Here is a 26,783-nt window from a genome sequence, read left to right as displayed (position 1 = left end):
CCATTCCAGAAGTGATGCATCTGTCCCTACTGTCAGAACTGGTTGGGGGAAGGGAGAGGGATCTGCCTCTGACCCAATCTTGGTTCATTAACCAGCACTGCAGCTTTGTCACAGTCCCCTCTGAAATCTGGACATAGTAGGAAAGATTCCTATGATGCTGCAACCACTGGAACTTCCGGTCCCACTGCAGAGCCCGCATATGCCACCTGGTATGATCTACCAGCAGAATGCAGGAGGCCATGAGGCCTAGCAGCCTGAAAGTCATTCTCACGAAATCCGGGACAGAGGCTAAAACATTGGTACCATAGCCCAAATATTCCGGACTTGCTGTTCGGGTGGAAAAGCCCAAAACTGCTCTGTGTCCAGAACAGCTCCGATGAAAGAGAGTCTGAGAGGGAGTCAGGTGTGACTTTGGCAGGTTGATAGTGAACCCCAGCGAATGCAGGAGGCCCGCCGTAGCCTGGAGGTGGGAGACAACTGCCTGGAACGAGCCTGCCTTCAAGAGCCAGTCGTCGAGATAGGGGAAGACTGGAACCCCTGATCTGCGCAGATGAGCTGCGGCCACCACCATCACCTTTGTGAACCCCCGAGTGGCACTGGTCAGGCCAAAGGGAAGCATGGGAAACTGAAAGGGCTCGTGGCCCGCGATGAACCGTAGAACACGCCTGTGAGCTGGCAGGACGGGGATATGAAAATAAGCGTCCTGCAAGTCCAACGCTACCATTCAGTCTCCGGGGTCTAGGGCAGTCAAGACCTGTGCCAAAGTGAGCATTTTGAACTTCTCATGCTGGCGGAAGCAGTTGCGGGCCCATAGGTCTAAGATAGGATGCAGGCCTTTGTCCTTCTTGGGCACCAGAAAGTAGCAGGAGTAGCAACCACGACCTACTTCTGGCATCAGAACCCTCTCTAATGCTCCTTTGGCCAAAAGAGCAGCGACTTCCTGGCGGAGAAGCGCCAAACATTCCTCCGACATGCGATCGAAAGATGGTGGCATGGAGGAAGGGTTAGTCTTGAATGGGAGGGAGTAGCCCCTTCGGACGATTTGCAAAACCCACCTGTCCGACGTGATGGATTTCCAGTGGGAAGGTGTTGGTGGATCCAGCCGCCCACTGGCTGAAGGAGGCCCGGATAGGAAGGCTTGAGGGCAGTGGCAGGGGTGGGTGGGGCATGGCAGTCTGGCAAACCCGCTGGCTCCCAGACCCGCAAGTACTCTAGGTCCCACGTCCACGCAGGGCAGCATGCAGGTACCTGTGGATAGACTGGGCCGGACGCGGTAAGGCACCCCTTCCGTAGCCAGGAAAGGAGTGAAAAGCAGATTGAGGTGGGCGAGACGACGAAGTGAGGCCCAAAGATCTGGCCGTAGCTCTAGAATCTTTGAAGCGCTCAAGCGCAGAGTCTGCTTTGTCGCCAAAAAGACAACGGCCATCAAAGAGCATGTCCATCAATGTTGACTGGACATCCCCCAAAAAGCCAGATGTCCTCAACCAGGTGTAGCGTCTCAGGGCTACCATGGTGGCAATCGTTCTGCCTAGTGAATAGGTGGGATACAGTTCACATCTTATGGCGAATTTGGCCCAGTCTCTCTCATCCACAACTGCCTGGGAGAGAACGGCCTGGTCCTCCTCCTGGCACTGTGGCAGCACTTGCGCAACTGTATCGCAGATGGAGTGGGAATAACAGAGACACGCGGTATTCACCGACCGCAGTGCTAAGCTGGAGAAAGAGAACATGCGCCTCCCAAGGTGATTCAGTTTCTTGGATTCCCTATCTGGGGGTGCAGAAGGGAATTCGCCCCTGGAAGAAGAGGCCTGGACCACAAAGCTCTCAGCGGAAGGGTGTTGGGTCAAAAACATTGGGTTGCCCGGAGCCTCAGTGCTGGGCTTGGACCAAGAGCCCAGAAGGACGTCAGGTGCTCAGAAGAGGAATCCGCAGGCTGAAGCACCTCCGTCAGGAGGGGAGTCCCAAGGCCTCGGCCACCCTTCTGACCACCAAAGCATAGGAAGCTCCCTCCTCCGTAGCCACGGAAGGGGGGTAAGCAAACCAGTGTCAGGAGAAGTGTCCAGACCACTGGCGTCACCCAGGTTCTCTTACCAGTCTCGTTCTTTCAGCTGGTCAGCTAAAGGGTCCAGCGACCCCTACCAATCCTCATCACCACCATCTGGTCAATAGGGAACACCAGGGATAAACAGGGGAACAAAAGTACCCTTCGGCATCGGAAAAGACGTCGACCAACATTGGTCTGGCTCCGTGTCCAAGTCGGGGAGGAGGCTGGAGTTGACGTCAGCCGGCGCCACGGACATCGTCGTCTGGATCCCCGCCAGGGAAAGTCGTATAGATCGACCGGCGTTGATCCAGATCCAGTCCTGGATCTGTGGGGGCCCTCTGGCAATGGAGCTGCCGGCATCGAAAGTCCAGGGGCCCCACTGGTTTCTTGGGGCCCGGAGGTGCGCCGGCAGACCCAGGCTGTCCAAAAACAAGGTGTAAGGCCTCGTAGAAGGTCTTGAGTGCTTCTTCGCCACCTTCTTCTTGGACTTACCCGAAGACCTTGACAACTTGGAGTGCGACTAGGAGTGGGGGCCTCGCAACCGGCCTCGGGACCTTCCTCTTGGACGAGACCGGGAAAGAAATGGAGCAGACCGCCGGGCCTCCAGCAACTTTCAGGACTGCTCCGACAAAGGCGGTCCAGCCGTTGGAGCACAACTTTGGGTCATGGTTGCACTCCAAACACCACAGGCACACGTGGTGTGGGTCCGTCACAGACATCGCCTTGTGACAGGCGCCGCAGGCCTTGAAGCCGGTTCGACGTAGAGACATCCCTCGCGCACCAGGAGTCAGATGACTTGAAAAGAAGTCGACAAAAGTCGCACAAAATTTAGCCAAAAAGAGGCTAAAGGGCAGCTCTCTCCAGATCTGCGCTAGGCTGGTGCGGAAAAAGAAAGACAGTCGTCAGCGCGCAGGGGCGGCGTCTAAGTAGGCACCGCAACGTCCTCCCGGAGACCATGACGGCGTACGTGGAGTTGACCGACGCCACCTACCGACGCGCAGGGGTACTGCTAAAGAAAAATCTACTGATCCAGTCTGACGCCTGGGGGAAATTCTAAGGTAAGGAATCTATAACTAACTGTCTCTTTCAGATTTATCAGACAACTACTTCATCTTATAATTCCATTTTAGGATTACGGAACGTGCTATATAACCTGTTGCCATTCATTTGTCACAGAAAGAACTACCTTTTAGCCATTTACATGAACCTTCACCTACCGTGAGAGGTAATGTGACTCAACGATCTAAATTGTCGTATGTAATTTTTATGCAAGAGGTCTGCCTAATGGACACCCTAGGACATTAACTTTAGCCTTTCACAGCAACATTGGCCCAAAAACCTCTGGTCAATCAACACTGTGTAAAGCCTTCGTTTTTGCAGCAATATGAAAGATGCGGAGTGTCCTCCTGAACACCAAACTGATTTTTCTGCCACATTTACTGTTGGTGTGAAAGTGGTGGTTCCACATAAAAAATCTTTCAAAAGATATTCCTTTACTTGGCCTTTCCACAGCAAGTGGACACTGTTCCCATGACTGCTATCTTCTAGGAATTTTTAAGTTACTGCAACAAGCTGTTGCCCAAATCCTCTTATCCTTTTCTCAAACTGCTTACATAACACAATTTCTTCAAATCCTTCTCTCTCTGCCAGTGATCAAGCCTAGTCTATTTAAGGTACACACCCTGTTTCAATGAGCCGAGCCTCCTTGTCCCTAGAACTGAACTTAAACCCTTTGGGACTTCACCAGCCTTTATTTGCTGATGCTCTACAACTGTAAAGAAGTAAAGAAGGTGCAAGGGGGCTTTTTCTCTTTCTGACTGCAAACCTCTATCAGTTCTCTTGACATACTACATCCAGCCTTAATTTTTTTTCAAGTCCTAAAGTTCTAACCATTTATAAATCAGCAGACTGCTTAGCATGCATTCAAGTAAATGAGCTACTGTATCAACATCTATATGTTAGGTGGGGAGTATAGACTGTACAAATCACATAACATTGTAGCCTATTTCAAATATTTAAATATTGTGCAATTCTTTATACAAATACTCTTTCACTTTTATGGTTTAAATACAGACCAAGTCTTACATTTTATTAGGAGAGGGATTCATGATGTGTTTGTGTGGAGAGGAAGGCTTTTTTTGCTGCATGCAGAAAAAAGCTTCAAAATTGCTTGTGTGGCTCATTAGGTCTTTACACATCTTTTGTGGACGAGCAAATTTTTGATTATTCAATCCTCACGGCACCCCAGAAAGGATCCAATGTGATGGATATATAGGTATACTAAAGGGGGGGGGGGGGGTCGTTGGCAGAACCTTCATAAGCGGTTTGGAGAGAAGAGGAGTACTGCTGAGAATCAGTTCAGCTTGTTCACAGCCTATGTGAGAATCAGCATACTCCAGGTCAAACACTTGCGCCATCAAACAGCATCACTGTGATGTGCTGAAACTCCTGTTTATACAGCTGGTCACAGAGTGCTTGGGAATAGAGGGGGATAATTGGTGAACATTAACAGAGGCATAGGTCAAGTTGCAGTAGTGGTATTGAGAATTAACCCAGCGTTTCAGAAACCTTGAAGTGTTCTACTAGGAAAATTGATAGTTAACACAATCTACGACTTCCCACCTGAGATAAAGCACTCGGTTTCCAAACAAAGACCAATATTTAATAGCTCTAATGTGAATGGTCAAAAAATAATAACATTTTGATGTGCAGAAATTCAGTTGATATTTCAGATATATAATTAGCATTAAGGTATGAACAAAACTACCTACATGCCATTTCCTAATGGAAATGCTTAGCAACTGCTAAGAGGAAATAGATTAGATGATCACAAGATTATCTATTCTTTTAATAAAGTTGTAAGGACATATTTAGTGGACCAGTGTCAGTTTTCAAACAAGGTTATGAACAGTGGACTGGCAATAATAAAGGTCTATGGAGCCCTTCAGAATAAGGTGTCAGTGAGGTTTCTCCTCTGTTTCTGTAAAAGCGAAGGCTTGTTTGCCGCTATGTTTTGTGCCCTAGGTAAAGTTTTTCACCATAGTTCTTCAGCAAATTCCAAATATCCAGATTCCACCATTAATCCATCTACACTATTTCTTACCGGGAGAGATGATATAAAAGAAATTCTTAAATTCATCCATCCAGACTTCCGCAAGCCGCCTGTTGTTTTTGTTTATGATCTGGCCTGTGCCTCCAGGAAATGTATATGGTGTAGCTTTGCGGAACACATGCCCCACGTGCGAGCAAGTAACAATTTCTAACGTGCCCCCGCATTGCCAAATCTGGAAAAGGAGAAGATAATAGTAGTTAAGTAGTTAGAGTTTCACTTCACAGTTGTATCAAACTATCATGTTCATTGGAAATGACAGATAAGGTTTTTAGAATACTACAGATTAAGTCTTCAAATTTACAAAGTCTAACAAAAGGTTGTATGAATCTGCTCATTAGCATAAACATGCAGAATTACCTAAACACACTTTATATTCAATTACAAAAACTAATTTTGTAGCTTTTTCTTTTGAATTTATGCAAGTGTATGTGTTGTTATAAGGAAATTGATGTACATTCAGAATTTGTTCACAGAAAGACTGTCTGCTGTGCTAACTCTCGCTGGCTACCTTCCCTGGCATAAAATGTAAATATTTAAATTAAAGCATGCAGTATTATCGTTTTTCCAAAAACCATCATGTAATATTACCGCCTTTTTTTTTCTTCATATTTGGTGGCATTTCAACTCCCAAGCCTTATGGCAACATCCATCCGGGCTACCACACATGCATTGTTCAAAAAGATCTTGAAAAGATCATGCACCAGTGTTTATCATGATTCCTAGAAGGTCCATCTCAGGGTTTTGGAGCAATTATGCGCCCCAAAGAAACAAGACTTTGTCATTTTTATTCCAGTAATCTATCATCGAGGAGGAAAAACTGAAATATGTAGAAAGGTATCCTTCTATGTTTAGTATAGTCTGAGGATTCACAACCTGCCCATCTGATGCAACCATGCCAGTAGAACACTAAGTATTTCAATCGTAGATGTGTCATTTTAACACTTTGGTAAATGAACAGGGGCTCTCATTCTTTCCTTTTTACGACAACATTTTGTTATGTTTTCTACAATTAAAGCACCAGACAGGACACAAGTATTCTTACGTATTGGTATAGGAATGCCTAGTTGAGCCCCAAGTATGACAATGCAAATGATGGAGATTAGACATAGAACATGATCCATCTCTCCCCATGTCCAGCTAGTAGCGGACGTCGCAACCCCTATGCATGTGTCCCCATCCCAGAGACCCTGTTTCCGGCTCGGCCCTCGTAGGTTTATTCTTCTTTCTAAAGTCAGATGTTACCCTGCTTTTTCATCTTTCAGCCCAATAACAGAGTATGATGCCTCCTATAAAAATCATTAGTGTTTACAGTTGAGATGTCACCTAAATGGTAACTGATGAGGTTTCCAAAGGAGTTCCTACAGGTTTTCAGAACTTCTGTTAGGCGATGCAAGACCATGCCTTAAACTTAGAGATCTTTATAACCATCACCATGAGGAACACCAAGTTTGTGTTTTAGTTCCCCACAGTATTTGGCACACCCCTTAACTTCCTAACAGTCTAATACTCCCAGAATTTGGTCAACTTTAAATTCAAACTTCCTTCAGTTTATTTTGTTACTGCTTAAGTACAGTATGGTATTTTCACAGCTATCTCACTAACATATCACCCAGGTTTTGGTGTCTGGGAGTAGAGGTAGAGCGAGCAGATCAAGACCTTACAGATCTTCATTTGTGTTTGCCTGCTGGGTGACCGCCATCCATTGCAAAACTCATTGCAATTTATAAATATTAGGACCAGAAAACGTCTACTGTCACTTTGGCTACTAACAAGCACAGCACAATTTCTATATCCTAACATATTACAACCAGTAATTTTGCTTCCAGTAAAGATTTTTTCTGTACTAATGAACACGTTACTTACCTTCAGTAACACTTTATCTGGTACTCCATCTAGCTGCAGATTACTTACATTAGAATTATCTACATTAGAATTATACGCAGCCCTAAGACTGGATCCGGAATTGTTTCTTGAGCAGTACCCCTACATGCCGGTAGGTAGAATCATTCGGCTCCACATGGAGTTGTCGGCGTCGTCCGTGCCAAAAGTGATGTGCGTGGTGCCTATATAGACACCACCACAGAACGCCAACGTCAGTTACTTTTCATGACTTCCCATGCCAGAAGCGCTGAGCCACGAAGTATACTGACCAATGGTGTGGAATACTAAGGCCCTAAAAGAGGAAAGGTCTGTCCCTAGAAATCTGTTTGCACAGCGGGGAGGATGGATGGGTTGGTAAGGAATCTACGGCTAGATAGAGTCCCTACCAGATAAGGCGTTACCGAAGGTAAGTAAGGAGTAGTTTCTTACCTGTAACTCCAGTTCTGTAGTAGGGGTATCTCTGTTATAGTCATAATCTATGAATAATCCCCGCCCATGTGCGGGGACCCCGGAGCAATCAAAAATATCTCTTAAGCTGTCCCGCATTTGCAAACCTGCAAAGACACTTAAGAGACAGACAAAATAATACAGCCTAATCACAACAAGGCTGCACTGGCCAGCACTTCCTCTGAAGTGAACACAAAAGCCAAAATAAAGTTGAAATGTCATTTTTATTCACATTTGACATGTTCCTTTATTATCACACTCCCTTCACCAAAATCCCTTTAAATAGAGAGGAAGGGGTGGACAGACAAGCCCTATAGGCTGTCATTATGTGTCTGCTAAAGGGATACCGTGCCTTTAAGAAACTCTCCAGAGACCCCCGGTATCCCAGGATGCACAGCCAACACAAGTTACTTTCAGTTCTTTTTGAAGGTGTATAACAACAGGCCTGATACCGTCAGGTTACTCCACCGGGGAGGAGGGAGGGTCGCTTATGACTATAACAGAGATACCCCTACTACAGAACTGGAGTTACAGGTAAGAAACTACTCCTTCTGTAGTAGGGGATCTCTGTGTATAGTCATAATCTATGAATAGAATGGCAAGCCCATCCCAACCAACAAGAAGCGGTGGAGTAAGACCAACCACCAACAAATCACTGTGCAAACAAATTCCTTAGCGAAGCCTGTCCAACCTGCGCATCTGCCCTAGCATCAGAATCCAGGCAGTAATGCTTTGTAAACGTATGGACTGACTTCCAGGTGGCAGCCTTACAAATGTCAGCAATGGGAACATTCCTAAGCAAAGCGGTAGTAGCCGCCTTGCCTCTAGTCGAATGTGCCGTAGGCTTACCCCCTAATGTTTTATTAGCTTTTTGGTAACAAAGCTGAATACAGGAAACAATCCATCTGGAAATGGACTGCTTTGAGGTAGCTAAACCAGTTCTCACCGAACCATAATTAACAAACAGTTGATCCGACCTGCGGATATCTTTTGTCTTATCCAGGTAGAATTTCAACACCCTACGCACATCAAGTGAATGCAGAGACCTCTCCGCCGGAGAGGAAGGATGCTGAAAAAACGTAGGCAAAGTTATCATCTGATTCACATGGAAATCTGATATTACCTTAGGCAAAAATTTAGGATGGGTACGCATCACTACTTTAGAAGCATGGAAAACAGTATACGGCTCTTGGCAACACAGAGCCTGAATCTCACTCACCCTCCTGGCCGATGTAATGGCCACAAGGAAGGCAGCCTTCCAAGACAAATGCTGCAACGAAGCCTTATGGATAGGTTCAAAAGGCTCCCTCATCAATCTAGATAACACCACATTCAATTCCCAAGGTGGAGAAGGTCTTCTAACAGGGGGAAACACCTTACGCAAACCCTCCAAAAAATCCTTAATCACAGGGATTTGAAAAAATGAGGTTTGAGAAGGGCCCTTCCTATACGCAGTCAGAGCTGCGAGATGAACCTTAATAGATTGAAAATTAAGCCCAGACTGAGCTAACTGCAGCAGATAAGGCAAAATAACATCTTCTGTACAGGATGTAGGGTCAAAGTCCTTCGCCTTGCACCATAAGCAGAATCTCTTCCACTTATAGGCGTAGGAAGTCCTCGTAGACGGTCTCTTAGCCTCTTTCAAGATCTCCATACAGTCCTGAGGCAGGTTCAAGTGTCCATACTGCACTAGCTCAGGAGCCATGCTGCCAAACTCAAGAACGAGAGATTGGGGTGAACCATCTGCCCTCCGAACTTCGTGAGAAGGTCCGGCCGGCACGGCAGGCGGCGGTGTGGCAGAACAGACCGGTGAAGAAGGTCGGTGAACCACCATTGCCTCGGCCACTCCGGAGCAATCAGGATCATTCTGGCTCTGGATTGCGACAGCTTGATCAGCACCGCCGGAATCAGGGGAATGGGTGGAAAGGCGTAGAGAAAGCTGTTGGACCAGCTGATCCATAGGGCATTCCCCAGCGTCCCTGGTTGGTAGTACCTGGACGCGAAGTCGCGGCATTTTCTGTTTTCTGCCGTAGCGAACAGATCTATATCCGGAGTGCCCCATTCTGCGAAGACGTCTCTTAGCACGTCGTCGTTTAGCACCCACTCGTGGTTCTCTTGAACGAGCCTGCTGAGCGCGTCTGCTTGGGCATTCTGCACTCCCGGCAGGTGGGTCGCCGTGATCGTCAGATTCCTGGCCACCAGCCAGTTCCAGATCGCCTGTGCCTCCCGAGACAGGGTGCGTGAACGGGAGCCCCCCTGCTTGTTGAGGTAATACATGGTCGTAGTATTGTCCGTCTGAACCAGCAGGGAGGACGTCCTGAAGGAGGGATGGAACGCCTTCAAGGCCAAGTGTACTGCTCTGAGTTCCAAAAAGTTGATATGGTAAGTCGTCTCCATCTGCGACCATATCCCCTGAATCTGAAGAGGGCCCGAATGCGCTCCCCAGCCCTGGAGAGACGCATCGGTCACTATGGTCTGGACCGGAATGTCCTTGTGAAAAGGAGTCCCCTTGCAGACATTCTCTGGGGAACACCACCATTTCAGAGACTGCCGAGCGTGCTGAGACAACTGGATCTTGTCCTCCCAACGCCCCCGCCTCTGGTCCCATTGATCCTCCAGACATTCCTGCAGGGGCCTCATATGCAGACGTGCATTGGGGGTGAGGAAGATGCAAGAAGCCATCGACCCCAGTAAGGAAGACACCGTCCTCACCGTAGGAGAGCGGGCTGAGATGAGATGCAGAGCCTTCCCACGGATTGATAAGCGTCTCTCCTCCGAAGGACACACGCTTGCGGTCAAGGTATTGACTGAAGCCCCCAAGTACTGGAGACACTGCACAGGGATCGGCACCGACTTCGTCATGTTGATGTGCAGCCCCAGACGGTGAAGCAAAGCCGCCGTCCTGTTGAAATGGCACTGGGCTTCCTGATAAGTGGACGCTTTGATCAACTAGTCGTCCAGGTATGGGTACACAAACACCTTGGTCTTCCGCAGGTGTGCCGCGACCACTGCCATGCACTTGGAGAACGTCCGTGGTGCAGACTTCAGGCCAAACGGGAGTACGGAATACTGGTAATGGTTGTTGCCTACCAGAAACCTCAGGAACTTGCGATGCTTTGGTGCGATCGGCACATGAAAGTAAGCGTCCTGCAGATCTATGGCGCACAGCCAGTCTCCTCGATGCAACTGAGGGTAAATCTGATGCAGGGACAACATACGGAACTTTTCTCGGCGGATCCACCTGTTTGCTTGACGCAGATCCAGAATAGGCCTGAACTCGTTCTTGTCTTTTTTTCTTACGAGAAAGAACCGTGAGTAGAGACCTTTTCCTTTTTGCTTCAAAGGAACAGCTTCTATCGCCTTCTTTTTTAACAGAACGTCTGCCTCCCGCTGGAGCTCCCGCACCATGTTGGAGGAGCGCACTGGTGGAATCTGTGGAGGCGAACTGGTGAAACGAAGACAGTAGCCATTGCAAACAATATTCAGCACCCACTTGTCCTGTGTTATTGTCCTCCACTCTGCCAGGTAGTGTTGAATACTTCCCCCCCACCGGAGCGGGTAACGGATGAGGGGGAAGTAACTTTTCAGGGCTTCGACCCGGCCGGGCCTTTGTTCCCCGCCGAGGACTGATGCTGGCCTCTGCCCCTCTGGCGCTTCTGAAAGGGCTGCCTCTGGTACTGCTGCTGTTGCTGGGGCTGTTGCTGGGGGCCCGACTGACGCCCTTGGCCCCTCTGCTTGGTGTAGCGCCTGCCCGAGGAACGGAAGGACCTCCTCTGCTCCTTAGGCCGCTCCAGCCCCACCGCCTTCAGAGTTTCCGCCTCAGCCTTCATGCGGGCCATCTCGTCATCCGCATGTGACCCGAATAGCGTCGTGCCAGAGAATGGTAGATTGGCGATCTTCTGCTGCGCTTCCGGCTTGAGCGGAGTCAGCCGCAGCCAGGAATGCCTCCTCATGTGTATGCCATGGCAGTACCCATGGGCCGCCAGCAGCGACACGTCCCCCGCCGCACTGATGATCTGATTAGAGACCATCATGCCCTCGTTCAGCACCTCTTGAAAATCCTCCCTCTTGTCTCTGGGCAGGGAGGCCGCGAACTGTTGCAGGGAGTCCCAAAGAGACCTGTCATAGCGCCCCAACAGAGCGGAGGCGCTAGCGGGCTTCATCGTAGTGGCCGACGTGGAGCACATCCTCCTCCCCAAGGAGTCCATCTTGCGACTCTCCTTATCCGGGGGAGCCGTGGATGAAGGCGTCGTAGAGTGTTGCTTACGAGCCGCCGCCACGATAACAGAATCCGGTGGGGGATCCACTCTGAGGAACACCGGATCCGAGTCAGGAGCCCTGTACTTTTTCAACAGTCTCGAGGGCGCCGGCTTCACCACGGCCGGCGTTAAGAACACCTCCATAGCAGGTTCCTCCAACCCTGGGACCAGCGGGAGGAGGGGGCGCGACAGATGTACTTTATGCAAAGTCTCAAAAATCACAGAAGTAGTGGGAATAGGGGTAGTCACTGATATCCCCAACTTCGCAGCCCCTCTCAGCAACACCTCCTGGAACGTGGCAACGTCATCCACTGGAGAGACGCGGGTAGGCGGCGTCTCCGACAGCGAGGGCGAAAACTTGCCAGCCCCAGAAGAGTACGTGCCCCTCAACCCTCTAGAACGAGACCGATACCTCCGTCGACCATGTCCAGAGCGAGTGGAGGATCTGCGCCTACTCCGTGATCGTCTGCGAGGGCGAGAGCGAGATCTCTGCCGGTGAGGAACCCTCGGGGAAGGGGGCCGTGGCCGCGGTGGCGAAGCAGGCAGCTGAGGCACGGGCAGAGGCAGCGGAGGAGGAGGAGGAGGAGGAGGAGGAAGAGCAGGCACCGGTGGAGTCGCCGGTGGAAGGTCGGGCACCGGAGGCAAAGGCGGCCGCTGGGTACGCAGCGGGGTCAGATGATCCGAAGCCCCATCACTTCTAGCCGGAGAGCCCCCATCATTGTCCGGGCTCGCGGCCACTCTCCTCTTCTTGGCGGGCCTGTCCCGCGTGGAAGCCACCGAAGGAGAACGTCCGCGCCTCCCCGATCCCCGACTGGAGATCGTGATCACAGAGGACGTATTCCCCGATGTCTGGGACGTCGAACTGTACGTCGACCTCGTCCGGCGTCTCTTCGCCCGCCGTCTCGACGTCGACCCACGTCTCCTCGACGTCGACCCATGCCTCCTAGGCGTCGAACCCCGCCTCGATCTCCGTCGCCGAGGTGTCTGCCTCGACGTCGACTGCCGCCTCGACGTCGACTTCTGGTGCCTCGACGTCGACCGCCGGTGTCTCGACGTCGACCGCCGGTGTCTCGACGTCGACCGCCGGTGTCTCGACGTCGACCGCCGGTGTCTCGACGTCGACCGCTGGTGTCTCGACGTCGACCGCTGGTGTCTCGACGTCGACCGCTGGTGTCTCGACGTCGACCGCTGGTGTCTCGACGTCGACCTGTGTCTCGGCGTCGACCGCCTCCGCCTCGACGGCGGGCGCCGGGATCTCGGCGTCGATTCCGTCAGCGTCGAGCCGTGGATAGACGGCGACGGCGGCGAGTGAAGTCCATGGGGCTCGGTACGACGTCGATGTGTTGTGGACGTCGACCGTGACACCTGCGACGGCGACCCGGTCCCGGGTCTCGCCGGCCCCTCCCTCGACGTCGAACGCCGAGGCTGCCGCGATCCAGAGCCCTGGATCGACGGCGAACATACCGGTGCCTTCTCTCTCGCCGTCGACGTCGTCGCCTTCGACGTCGAACGCGACCTACCAGCCGGTAGGCGCCGTCTCTGCTCCTTGCTCTGCCCGGAGGTCCCTCCAGGGGCTGAAGCATGGGCGGAGGAGGGGGAATGGGACCCTCCATGCCCTGAAGTCCCACCGGTCCTCTGCATCTCCTGTCCCTGAAGGCGAGTCTTCTCCCTGTCCCTCAGGGTCCTTTTCGAAAAGGTGCTGCAGATGTCACAGGCAGCCGGGACATGTGAGGGCGACAAGCAGAGGATACACACATCATGTGGGTCCGTCTTAGCCTTCTTCCTCCCACACTCAGGGCATTTATCGAATAAAGCCATGCTGAGAGTGGGCCAAAACTGCTCCAGATTGCAGGCAGTAGTAGACAAAGGCTGTAGACGTCGAATGAAACCACTAATAATCCAAAAAATCCTATTTTAATCAATTAAACCACCCAAAAGGGTAGAGCTCAAGCTCCAGGGTCCTGCTAGCAGGAGCCGGAAAAAAGAACTGAAAGTAACTTGTGTTGGCTGTGCATCCTGGGATACCGGGGGTCTCTGGAGAGTTTCTTAAAGGCACGGTATCCCTTTAGCAGACACATAATGACAGCCTATAGGGCTTGTCTGTCCACCCCTTCCTCTCTATTGTTTAAAGGGATTTTTGGTGAAGGGAGTGTGTGATAATAAAGGAACATGTCAAATGTGAATAAAAATGACATTTCAACTTTATTTTGGCTTTTGTGTTCACTTCAGAGGAAGTGCTGGCCAGTGCAGCCTTGTTGTGATTAGGCTGTATTATTTTGTCTGTCTCTTAAGTGTCTTTGCAGGTTTGCAAATGCGGGACAGCTTAAGAGATATTTTTGATTGCTCCGGGGTCCCCGCACATGGGCGGGGATTATTCATAGATTATGACTATACACAGAGATCCCCTACTACAGAACTTGTTTATCTGATCGAGACTTCTAGCCGCAGATTCCTTACCTTAGAATAGATATACAAGCAATACGTCCCCGGAGGAGGGTCTGCAGACTAAATTCACACAAGGAAGTCCTGCAGGACCGAAAAGTCAAAATGCCCATCCATACACTCCAGACCGTCCGTGCCTGGTAAACGTGTGCAGGGAAGCCCAAGTTGACACCTGGCAGATGTCCAGGACTGAAACTCAGCATGCTAATGCAGTGGTTGCAGAATTAGCTCTGGTGGAACGACCACGCAAACCCTCAAGGGGTTGTTTTTTAGCTAATGCGTAGCAGATTTTGATATTGTGAGATGGTCCTCTTCTGTACAGTCCATCCGTTCTTCGCGACCACATATCCCACGAAGAGTTGGTCGTCTACCAGGAACTCTCGTGTGCAATCAAGGTAGAACGCCAACGCTCTTTTTGAGTTCAGGCGGTGAAGTCGCTCCTTTTCCTTGAAGGGATGAGGCAGAGCATATATAGTAGGTAGAGTGATGGATTGGCTTACGTGAAATGGAATGACCGCTTTCGGAAGAAAGGAAGCGCTCGTACGTTTTACTTGCTTGTCTGGGTAGATGTTCAAAAAAAGATGCTTGGATGACCAGGCCTGAAGCTCACTGACCCTTCGGGCAGATGGTACTGCTAACAGCAAGGCCGTCTTGTTGGTAAGGAGCCTGAGAGGACAATTATGTAGGGGCTCAAAGGAAGTGCATATAAGGAAAGTGAGGAGAAGATTGAGGTCCCACTGTGGTATAATGAAGGGAGAAGGTGGACACAAAAGTTGTAAATCACTGGGATAGGTTGAGGCCTTCAGCCATGTACAATAAGAGATTTGAAGAGGGATTGCTGATCAAACAACCACAAAAAATGCTGAGATAGCCCTTCAGAGTGTCCAGAGCAGAGGCCTGAAGTTGAGGAAAGTTGTATGCTCCTTCCGTGGCCGTGAAAGTAGGATTGAGGGTGACGAAGGACCATAGAAATGCCCAAGGACCTAGCCTGAAGCCCTGTTGTCGTCTATGTGCTCCAGGGCCAAATCCACCTTTTCTACAAAGCACGGGAGCCATTAAAGCGCATGTCTAAGCGTGGTGAATAGACATCCCCAGAAAAGCCACAAGTCGTCAACCAGACTTGGCAACACAGGGCCACTGTTGACAAAACCACTCAGCCTATTGAGTCGGTGGTGTCTAGGTCCACATCGAATGGTGAACTTTGCTGCATTCCCCCCATCAGCAACAGCTAGGGGGCGCAAGGCCCAGGCCTCCTCTAGGACCATAGCAGCACCTGCACAACTGTATGCCACAGAGGGTGGGAATAGCAGCCCAAAAGGCATGCAGTGTTCAACAACCTGAAAACTGGTGGAAGAAAGAAATTCTTGCCTAAGTTGTCTAGCCTCTTGGATTTCCAATCTGGCAAGGCGGTTGGGAATGCACCAGGATTTATGTGTGAAAGGGATTCTTGGACCACCAAACTCTCTGGGTTAGGGTTTTCCATGAGGAATTTGGGGTCTCCTGGAGCGGGGCATTGGCTGCAGGTTATTGTCCTCTTTCGTGGAGCCCCTGTGTTGGGCTTGGACCAGGTCCCAAGCAGGATCTCTGAAAGTGCTTTGTTGAATGGGAGAAGCGATTCAGAAGGGGACACACCTGGTTGAAGCACTTCCGTCAATACACTAGTATTGACTGCCACCACGGGTAAGCTAAGGTCGAGGAATTCAGATGCCCTCCGCACCCTCATTGCGAATGACGCTCCCTCCTCCCTAGCCAAAGTTTGGAGAGAAAGTATGCCAGTAGCTGGAGAAGTGTTCAGTCCACATATGCTTCAGGGTCCAGTGACCCCCTCCTATCCTTTCCCAAGTCAAAGCCTATAGGAATAGGGCTCAGATTCTGCCCTGGAAAGCACGCCTTCTGTCGGCACTGGAGTCGGTGATGCACCTCCGTCTTCATGTCGAAGCCTGGGACGGCGCCGCCGGGAATATATGCTTTGGAACCGGCACCAGAGACGGTCGACATGGCACAACAGGTGCCAATCTCGATCCCTCTGTGCATCCCTGGGCCCAACAGTCGCCGGAGCTGCCAGCATGGATCCAGTAGGGGTCCCTCCAGAACCAGTGGGGCACGAAGGCACACAGGAGGGAAAAGGGCTGCCCTAACATAAGGTGCATACCCTCATAAAACTTATAGTTGGGCGGGGTTCGCTACGGCTCCTGGAAAGCTCAGAGCCGACCCAGGAGCTGACTCAACAGCGAAGCGAGGCCTCGAGTGACACTCCCTCGTCTCATCAGCAGCCGGACGGCGAAAAGTCGAAGCACGCTTCAACTGCTTTTTGTGTTGGGATTTACCTGAATGACAAGACTACTTTGAGTACATCAAGATTCTAGGACTCCACGACCGCTCACAGAACCTTCTTCTCAATAGAGATCTGGATCTTCGCGGCGTCGCCTGTTGAGCCACCAGGAGCTTGAGGGATTGCTCCCTAAATGCCTTTGGGTGCATGGCGTGGCAATCAGAGAAGGCCTTTGGGTGCATGGCGTGGCAATCAGAGGAGGCCTTCGGGCCCTGGTCACGCTCGAGGCACCAGAGGCACACAAGGTGCAGGTACATCACCGACATTGAGCGCTGATCGGCACTGCAGAGCTTAAAGCCAGCCTTCTCTGATGACATTCCTGCCACACCAGGAAGAAAAATAAACACAAAACCCTTCAGAAAATTGAGCTAAAAATGGACAAAGGGGTAGCTCTTCCTGAATCTGGTCTGACTGGCACAGAAAGAAAAGAACCGACATCAGCACACTAGGGTGGTGTCTATATAGGCACTGTGCACGTCACTTCCTACGCAGAGGAAGCCACGTGGAGCTGAATAATGCCACCTACTGGCGCACAGTGGTACTGCTCAAGAAACATTTCCAGATCCAATCTGACACCTGGTGATAATTCTAAGGTAAGGACTCTGCGACTGGAAGTCTCCATCAGATAGGTCAATACCTAAAAATTAGAATAATAGGTCAGAATCTGACAAATCTCATGCATACTAATCAGGTAGGTAGCTAATTTCAATTCACTATGATTCATTGCCATCACTGGGATGGTGGCCTGCTAGGGTCAGCAGATCACTAGGTCTGTGATTGCTTTTAAATAAACAATATATTTTTCTAAATAAAGCTAATTTTTCTTAAAGGAAAACAGTTTTATAAAAAATAAAACAAAAACGCTTGCAAAACTTTTTTCCAATAGGAGTAAGCAGTAGTCCCCATGGGCCACAGACTACACTTAAAAAAAAAATGTTTTTTCAACATTGACAATGGGAAGGGGTCTCTTGGGTACCACTGGCATTTGTGAATGAGTTACAACTACCTTCAGACAGCAGGGATAATATTGATGTTCTGAGACAAGATTTCGGTTGCAGAACATTAATACATACCATAAGGGATCGGTATTTGAAAGAGACATCCTAATCCTGCGTTGAAATACCACTTCAGAATGGTTTCCTCACTCCATTTAACGATTAGAAACACTTTTTCTGAATCATTAAAGGGGTTTAGTACAATTGAAAAAAGGATTTAGCATTTGCAAACCCTCTGATTTTCAGGATCAGGGGGTTTGCAAACACTGAAACCCTTTGTACAACAGGCCCATAGTCCCAAGAGGACTGCCACTTTGCACACACAGTGAGGCACACAGAGGGGGGGGGGGGGGGGGGGGGGGGAGGAGAGAGGATGATCGGGGTGAAGAGAGAGTGGGAAACTGTATAGCCAAATGAATAAGTGAGTGTTCAACAGACAGGAAGAGAAATAAGCAGGTCAGGTACTCCAGTGAGTGCCAAGGCACAACATTGAAAAACAAACACAAAGAAAAAGTAGTTCCTTCATTTGAACCGTGAAAGGATACGCTCAACCAATGAAGAATGAGGGTGACACCTGAATGCTGCTGGGATGGGACAAACAAGAATAGAGACGAAAGCCATCCCATCAGAAGTACGGAATTAAAATATACAAGAAAGCCATCCAATCACGAGCAAATGGGCTGGCTATACTCGCGCTAAGCAAATTATACAAAGCTGTCTGAGACAGACAGCCAAAAGTGTCTGCAGCAAGAATACAATAAAGTACTCTGTAAGGTACCAGTAAAAAAGTCATACATTTCTGAAAAAGCGATGGTCAAGATGGGACAAACTCAAAATAAATCCCTTTTGTTTATTAATGAAATTACAAAGGATTTCAGGAGCGTTATCCGACAATATTAACAAAACTGCAAAAAGGGACGTCAAAGACCTGCCGGTAGAATGCTATGCGCATGCCCGTGAGCGCAGAAAGAGTGATCAACATTACTCGAGCCTTTACCTTTCTCACAGCGGAATTCACGTATTGAAGAATATTCTGGACCAAGGATGCCCACAACTTGTTTTTGCCATTAAGATGGCAGCTTTTTACACTTTTCCCCTGAATCTCCTATCCACAATGAAACGCAAAACATGATGGGTGGAATGTCTGCAGAAATCTCAGCCACCAAAAATCGTTGGGAACACATTCAAGTCCATCATTTTTTGCTCTCTAGTAATGAGTGAGCTTTGGCAAGTCCCCTATCGTTCAGAAGTACACCATCAGAAGCTTGACCATGTGTAAAAAAGAAATGCTCACCCTGAAGGAAATTTCGAGGTTTTCTCCTCCCCATATGTCCATGCCAGCATCATATGTTCCAATTTCTTGAAAATAGTCTCTGTCAATTGAGAACAAACCACCTGCCATGGTGGGAGTCCTAAGGAAAAAAATACCAAACAAATTAAGCACAACTTTTAAAAGGAAAAACGTTATGAGTATTGTAAATATGTTGTACTATATAACCAAGCAGCATAAATAATGCCTAGACCTACAGATTAGCTATTTTGGGGAAATTTGCAACAAATGCCGTTTCACGCAGTACCTCATGAAAGACGGGTGCCACATGAAACACTATAGCTGCTGAATAACCTACAGATATATTACTTGGAGATGTAACGATGGGTAAGCGTATTTCACAAACAGAAGAGTGTTTTCTCAAGGAATACGTAGGCAAGAAGGAAATACAAATCGCATTAAATCACAACTTACTATTTGAATTCTACTAATGGCTTCTATGGTCCTATCTGCTTTGAGCAAGTTCTACCATTATTTGAAGCAAGAAAAAGAAATCATTCTTCATATGCTGTCACATAATTGGAAAATACTAATTTTATTTGAGGAGCGATTTTACTCATATTTTACAGTCTTAATAAAACAGCTAAACGTAATAAAGTTTTAAAACACTGTGCAAATACGATAGGCAGTAAAGAGTAGCCAAGGATAAGCAGAGTGATAGATGGCAGAGAAGTAGCTTGCACTCCAAGGCAGAAAACAGTTCAGTATGTTGCTGCACGTGTAAATTAACACGATTACAGTAATTGGTAAATACCATGTCTATTAAATACCGGTTTCCACCCATTAGGGCACGCATTAATAATGATTCCGCTGCCTGACACAGCTTCTGCTGTGAATAAAAAAATTTACTGAGGGGCTTTGGGTCAGCCCCTCTAGTCATTGGTTAATTTGAAGAAGCCCCCTTCAACCACTGATTGTTGAAAGTGCCAATCACATTTTGGGAGAGCAAAGAGGATTAACTGCTCTTATATGTCTTACAGTTACTCCCTAGGTGAGATAACTGATACTTTGGCTATGCATAAGGTTAGTAGTAAAGCCACGCGTAATTTCTTTAAAGTTGACTTAATCTGAAATAAACTCCGGATTATCAATTTATGAAAATGATGTATAATGCCAGAGATTACGCCATTACATCACGCTGCAAAAACATGGAGTCAGTGAGTAAAAATCCTACTGCAGTACCCCAGAAACAATGAGATTGATGCGCAGCACAACGTAAGCGACCCAATCACGAGCGGCAGGTACTGATAAAACGATTCAAAGTCATTCGGTGTTAACCTTTTAACCCGAGCAGACCTAGGGTACATTTTGAACATAAAATATTTTTTTGCCTTATGTTTTGAGATACACACATTAAGTGCCACAGCGAGTGAGGTTACTATACATACAGTGTCAACTTAATGTACTTAAAACGACTTCTTTTGCTTTGCCAATCCTTTTGGTTATTTTGGATTTGGAAGGAAATAATAAATTTTCCTTTGTCTGCAACCTCTGCCGCACCATCCACCCTTAGTACCTTAGTAGTAGAAATATCTACTTTTATTTTGGGGGTGGGGTGGGGGGGGGGGGGAGAGATAAAGTGACTTGACTGCAGTTCTTAGCAAAATATTTCTCTTAGCAAGCACAAATATTTTGCTCCTTTTTATTTATTTTTTCATTTTACTTCGTTGTTGTTGAATAGCAGTCTATATTAGGGAGGGTGCAGGCAGACTCATGGGAGATTGAGAGAGAATGAATATGCTACTTACCAGTATGCATCTGTTCTTGGCATGTAGGGCTGCTGACATTCATATCTGTGCATAGATCGCCGCCTAGTGTTGGGTCCAGATGTTTGCACGTTGTTGTCCTGGAAGAGTCTTCGAAGTATCCTTGGATAGGTGACTCCTCCCCTGGACTACAGTGCTCATGGGCATCCTCTCCATCCTCAGATTGTTTTTCGCCATTGTGGCAGTGATGGAGTAGATACAGAAAGTGATGGCCATGCTTACAGTAATTCTGAGAGCTGCAGCTGCTACAGGCGCCGGGGAGGAGGGAGGGCGATATGAATGTCAGCAGCCCTACATGCCAAGAACAGATGCATACTGGTAAGTAGCATATTCAGTTCGAGGCATGTGGGCTGCTGAATTCATATCTGTGCATAGAATGTATAGCAGTGCCCTCTATTAGCGGCGGCTACCAGTGCCAGCTGCAGCGGTCTGAAAAAGGGTTTTGAGAACAGCCTGTCCTACAGCTGCCTGCTGTTTTGATTGCACATCTACACAATAGTGTTTGGTAAACGTGTGTGTAGTGGACCAGGTGGCTGCTCTACATATATCATGCAGGGGAATATTTCCTAGAAAAGCCATGGAGGCCCCTAACTTACGTGTTGAGTGGGCTCGTGGGGGAATAGTTAATGTGCGTTTTGCCTTTTGATAACAAATTTGGATACACTTAACTATCCATCTGGCTATCCCTGCTTTGGAGATGGCGTTACCTTTGTGGTGTGGGGCAAAGGCAACATACAGTCGTTTTGTCTTCCTAAAGGGTTTGGTCCTGTCGATGTAATACATGAGGGCCCTTTTTACATCTAGTGTGTGGAGTGCCCTTTCCGCGACAGTTTGTGGGTTTTGGAAGAAAACGGGCAGTTCAATAGTTTGATTCATGTGGAACTGCGATATTACCTTGGGCATGAATTTGGGGTTGGTACGTAGTACGACCCTGTTGGCATGAACCTGTATAAATGGCTCTTGAACTGTTAGTGCCTGGAGTTCACTAACTCTTCTTAAAGAAGTGATCGCTACCAGGAAGGCTACTTTCCAGGTGAGGAATTGAATCTCGCATGAGTGGAGAGGTTCAAAGGGTGGACCCATCAGGCGTGTGAGGACCAGGTTGAGGTTCCACATTGGAGCTGGTGGGTGGCTTGGTGGAATAACTCGTTTGAGTCCTTCCAAGAATGCTTTGATGGCAGGCACTCTGAATAGAGAGAGGTGCTGCCTGGTTTGTAGATAGGCTGATATTGCGGTCAAATGGACACGTATAGAGGTGTACGCTAGATTGCATCGGTATAGGTGTAGGAGGTAACAAATGATGTTTTGGATGGATGCGTCCAGCGGGTTAATGTCATTATTACCGCAGTAAATAACAAACCTTTTCCATTTGGCTGCATAGCAAGCTCTTGTAGTGGGTCTTCTGGCCTCCTTGATGATGTCCATACAGTCAGGTGGCAGGTTGAGGTAGCCAAACTCTAGGACTTCAGGAGCCAGATCGCCAGGTTCAGCTGTTGCGGATCTGGGTGCTGAATCTCTCCATGGTTCTGCGTCAAATGCGCGGGTTTGATCCGCAGCCTTTGATGCGGCACCACGGAAAGTTCGAGGAAGGTGGTGTACCATGGCTGGCGTGCCCACGTAGGAGCAACTAGGACGAGTGTCAGGGAGTGTTGTCTGAGTTTGCGAGCCACCAGCGGTATCAACGGTGCTGGGGGAAAAGCGTACGCAAATCTGCCGGACCAGTTCATCCATATCGCATTGCCCTACGACTGCGGATGTGGGAACCTGGCGGCAAAGCTTTGGCATTTTGCGTTTTCGCTTGTGGCGAACAGGTCTATCTCTGGATGACCCCACTGCTGGAAGTACGGCTGGAGTACTGATGGGTGTAACTCCCACTCGTGCATCTGGTGGCTGTGTCTGCTGAGCAGATCCGCCATTTGGTTGTCCTTGCCGGGGAGGTGTTCCGCCATGAGGAACATGTTCCTCTGAATGGCCCACTTCCACATGCTCTGAGCCAGATGAGACAACTGTGAAGAGTGCGTCCCTCCCTGCTTCTGTATGTAGTACATTGCGGTCATGTTGTCCGTCCGGATCAACACAACCTTGTTGCACAGATGTACTTTGAATGCCTTCATGGCTAGGAAGATTGCCATCAGTTCCAGAAGGTTGATGTGCATTTTCTTCTGTTGTGTCGTCCATAGTCCCTGCACTGTGTAGTGGAGTACATGAGCTCCCCATCCCTGGAGAGACGCGTCTGCTGTCAGTACTATTTGTGGAACAGGCTCCTGGAACGGTCGACCCTTGCAAAGGTTTTGTGGATTCCACCAATGCAGAGAGTTGTATGCCCGACCGCTCACCAACACTAGGTCTTTCAATTGTCCTTGAGCCTGATTCCACTGACGTGCCAAGCACTCCTGAAGCGGGCGCATATGTAGTCTCGCGTGTGGGACTATGAAGATGCAGGAGGCCATCATGCCTATCAACTGCATGAACACTCGCGCCGGAAGGGAGTGTTGAGGTTTGAACTTTGAAATCAGCATTTGCATGCTGTTGATTCTCACCAAATTTGGCTGAGCTGTGGCCGCCAGAGTGTCTATAGTCGCACCTAGGTACTGTTGTACGTGTGCGGGCTGTAGATGGGATTTTGGGTAATTTAGTGAGAACCCCAGACTGTGAAGGAGGTGAATGGTGCGGGACATGTGGCTGGCACATTGCTGGGCTGACTTTGCTTGAACGAGCCAGTCGTCCAGGTAAGGGTAGACGTGTATGTGCTGCCTCCGTAGATGTGCCGCCACAGTAGCTAGGCACTTTGTAAACACCCTTGGTGCCGTTGTCACGCCGAAGGGAAGGACTCTGAACTGGTAGTGCTGCCCTTGAACAGTGAACCTGAGGTATTTTTTGTGTGATGGGTGAATGGGTATGTGGAAATACGCATCCTTGAGGTCCAGTGTGGCCAGAAAGTCTCCCTGCTTGAGCAGCGGGAGGACTTGCTGTAGAGTGAGCATGTGAAAATGCTCGGAAAGAATGTATCTGTTTAGGGGTCTCAGGTCTAATATAGGTCTGAGTGACCCGTCCTTTTTCGGTATTAAAAAGTACAGGGAGTACACCCCCGTACCTTGCTCTTGGACGGGTACGACCTCTATTGCGCCTTTTAGAAGCATACTGTGCACCTCCTGCTGTAAGAGCGTTAAGTGCTCTGAGGACATAGGACGGTTTTTTGGAGGTATTGTGGGTGGAGTGGAGGTTAGTTCTAGACAGTAACCGTATTTGACAATATCTTTGACCCACCTGTCCGTGGTGATGGAGTTCCACGTGGACAGGAACCTTTGTAGCCTTCCCCCGACAGGTGTTATGTGGTCGGGAGGAAGGGAGAGGGCGTCACTGCTTGTTCTTGGGGGAGGACCTGGTGTTGCCGTAGCCGCGTCCTCTGCCCTTTGTACTGGAGCCACGATATCCACCCCGGGTGTTTTTATCGTAGGTGGTTTGGGTATTGCCTTTGCTGTATGTCTGCTGTGACCCCTGCCCTCTACCTGCTCCCCTATTTCCGGGGCGACGAAAGGAGCTGCTCCGAAAGGACTGAGTCTGGAGAGCCCCCATGGACTTTGCAGTGTCTGTGTCCTTCTTTATTTTCTCAAGGGCCGTGTCAACCTCCGGCCCGAATAAATAGTCGGGGTTGACAGGTTGGTTCAGTATATAATTTTGCACCTCAGGTTTGAACCCGGAGATTCGCAACCAGGCATGTCGTCGCAGCATGACGCTTGTGTTTATGGCCCTGGCCGCCGTGTCTGCGGCATCTAGTGCACACTTGATGGAAGCATTTGTGAGTAGCTGTCCCTCTCTGATAAGAATTTCTGCACCTTCTTTGAACTGGTCAGGGAGATGTTGGAGTAGTTGCTCCATTGTATCATAGTGCGCTCTATCGTAGCGAGCGAGGAGCGCTTGAGTGTTGGCTATGCGCCATATGTTGGCAGCCTGTGCGGCAACTCGCTTGCCAGAGGTCTCTAAAACCTTGGACTCTTTGTCCAGGGGAGGAGCGTCACCTGTTGATTGCGAGTGTGCCCTCTTGCGAGCATTCGCAACGACAATGGAGTCGAGAGGTAATTGGCCTCTGATGTAAGTAGGGTCCCCAGGTGCTGATCTGTACTTTTTGTCGATCCTGGGGTTTATCACCCGTGGCCTGGTGGGTTCCTTGAAGATGTCCTTGGCTGGTTTGAGGACTCCTTTCAGCATGGGCAGAGTCTTTACATGCCTTTCCGAGGAAGCGAAAGTGTCCATAAGGAAGTCGTCTTCCACGGTGTCAGTGAAGCTGCACGTCATGATTATTTGCAGCACGTTCAATAAGAGCGTTGAACGCTGCAGTGTCCTCTGTCGGAGATGTTTTCGCTCCATAGAGTTGAGGGTCCTGTGCATCTAGAGGTGCACTGGGGTCTGCAGGGTCGCCCCAAGTTTGATCAGGGTCCTGTTGGTCATCAGGGTCCATGTCTCCGTGGTAAGGGACTTGGTCATCCATATAGTCTGCCAACGCATCCGTGTCGGAGTGTGTGGGAGAGAATGATAGTGGGTCTTGGTAGGGCGAGTCGAAAGATTCGCAAAGCACAGGTTCTGAGTCCACAGGCAGCTTTCTCTTTAGTGGGATCCTGAAAGGGTCCAAGGGTGGCTCTGAAGTTATCCTCCGGTCATGGATAACCATCCTGCTGGTGTTGGCGTCGATGTAACGTGACGGAGACGTCTCAGCAGGTGTAACCGTGGTGTGGGTGACCCGTGTCCTGAGTTGGAACATTTTCGGGATCGTGGATGGCGGCAGGCCAAAAGTTATGTTGGCTGGCGCCGAAGAGGCTGTTTGAGCTTTTAGTGGGCCGGAGCCCGATGTGTCCTGGAGGACCGCTTGGGTTTTGCTGCTTTGTGCTGCAACGGTTCGCGCGTGAAGCGCTTTCGAGGCCTTAGCGCCCACCAGGTTTGTAGAGGCGGCCGTGGACTTTTTCGGCGCCGGTGGGTCATCGGGTCGAGGGGCGGAAATGGCCGTCGACGTCTTCGATGCAGGAGGCTTCGGCGTTGCCGTGGAAGCGACGTGAGACGCAGCAGGTGGTATGACCTTTGGTTTAGGAGTCGATGGCGTCGGCGCCGAGAGCCGAGCAGGTTTGATGGCACCGAGGGCCTTTTTCCGAATGCCGACTCCGGCGTCGGCCGCTTCAAGTTCGGCACCGAAGTCTCGCTTGGTGCGCTCGGTGCCGATGCGTGTCGCTGGCGTCGAAGGTGTGGAAGGCCTCGATCCGACTAGCGCCACTTTCGGTTTCATTTGTACCGGTGCAGCTTTCGGTTTCGGTTTGGTAGAAGGGAAACCAGCCGGTGTAGGTAATAATGGCTGCCGCTGAACGTCCGAGGCCGGGCCCGAGGGCGGGGCCGAAGAACCGCGGGATAGGTCTCGGGTAAGGCCCGAAGGCGATCCCTCGACCGGAGCCATAGACTGTGGCACTGGGCCCTCGTCAGTCTGAACGGGTAGGCCTTGCTCGTCATTGGAGCTACTCTCTTCGGCCCCTAAGGCCTCATCGCCGTCTCCTACCTCGGCGTGGTCTTCATCTCTGCGAAAGAGTGATTCGTCGACATCGTCCGAACCGGAGTCATGTTCGGAACCCGGATTGGAGGGTAGGATTTCCAACTCCTCGACATCTTCGGCGTTGAAGATGTCTGCCGGGGCCGGTGCCGCGTGCTGCGCTTCGAGTCTCGCCGCTCGACGATTCCGTAGAGTCTTCTTGGAACGGAACCGGGCACAGGCCATGCATGTCGATTCGTCGTGGTCCGGCGACAAGCATTTGTTGCACACCGGGTGGACGTCGATATGGGGATATTTCGCATTGCATACCGGGCACCTCTTGAATGGTGTCCTCGACTCCATCGTCGGTGTCGTCGATGGTCAGGTAAAAAGCGAAAAGTTGTTTCCGAAGTTAGTAAGCTAACAGGTAGGGTCGAAACCGATCGAGTGAACAGTACCGACGCGAACTAAAGGCCTTTTGGCCTCGACTAACTTTTTCCTAACTGGAGTTAAGATAGCACATCCGAACCCAATGGCGGAAAAAAACAATCTGAGGATGGAGAGGATGCCCATGCGCACTGTAGTCCAGGGGAGGAGTCACCTATCCAAGGATACTTCGAAGACTCAATGTTCTGCTTTGGTTTTCCCTCCAGATAGAACCCGCTC

The 26,783-nt window shown here is 49.6% G+C and overlaps 1 protein-coding gene across 1 annotated transcript in view; it reads right to left on the bottom strand.

Moving 5' to 3' along the window:
• GALNT1 (polypeptide N-acetylgalactosaminyltransferase 1) overlaps positions 1 to 26,783 on the bottom strand; it is a 525,156-nt gene that overhangs the window by 103,118 nt on the left and 395,255 nt on the right. The window contains exons 7-8 of the mRNA XM_085606855.1: positions 18,807 to 18,924; positions 5,148 to 5,328 (exon numbers count right to left, since the gene is read on the bottom strand). Coding sequence (XP_085462981.1) covers positions 5,148 to 5,328; positions 18,807 to 18,924 — 299 coding nt within the window. The remainder of the gene's footprint in view (positions 1 to 5,147; positions 5,329 to 18,806; positions 18,925 to 26,783) is intronic.

Source organism: Triturus cristatus, chromosome 5_2 (assembly GCF_964204655.1).
Source record: "Triturus cristatus chromosome 5_2, aTriCri1.1, whole genome shotgun sequence".
Classification (NCBI taxonomy): domain Eukaryota; kingdom Metazoa; phylum Chordata; class Amphibia; order Caudata; family Salamandridae; genus Triturus; species Triturus cristatus.
This window is presented reverse-complemented; position numbering and strand designations above follow the sequence as displayed.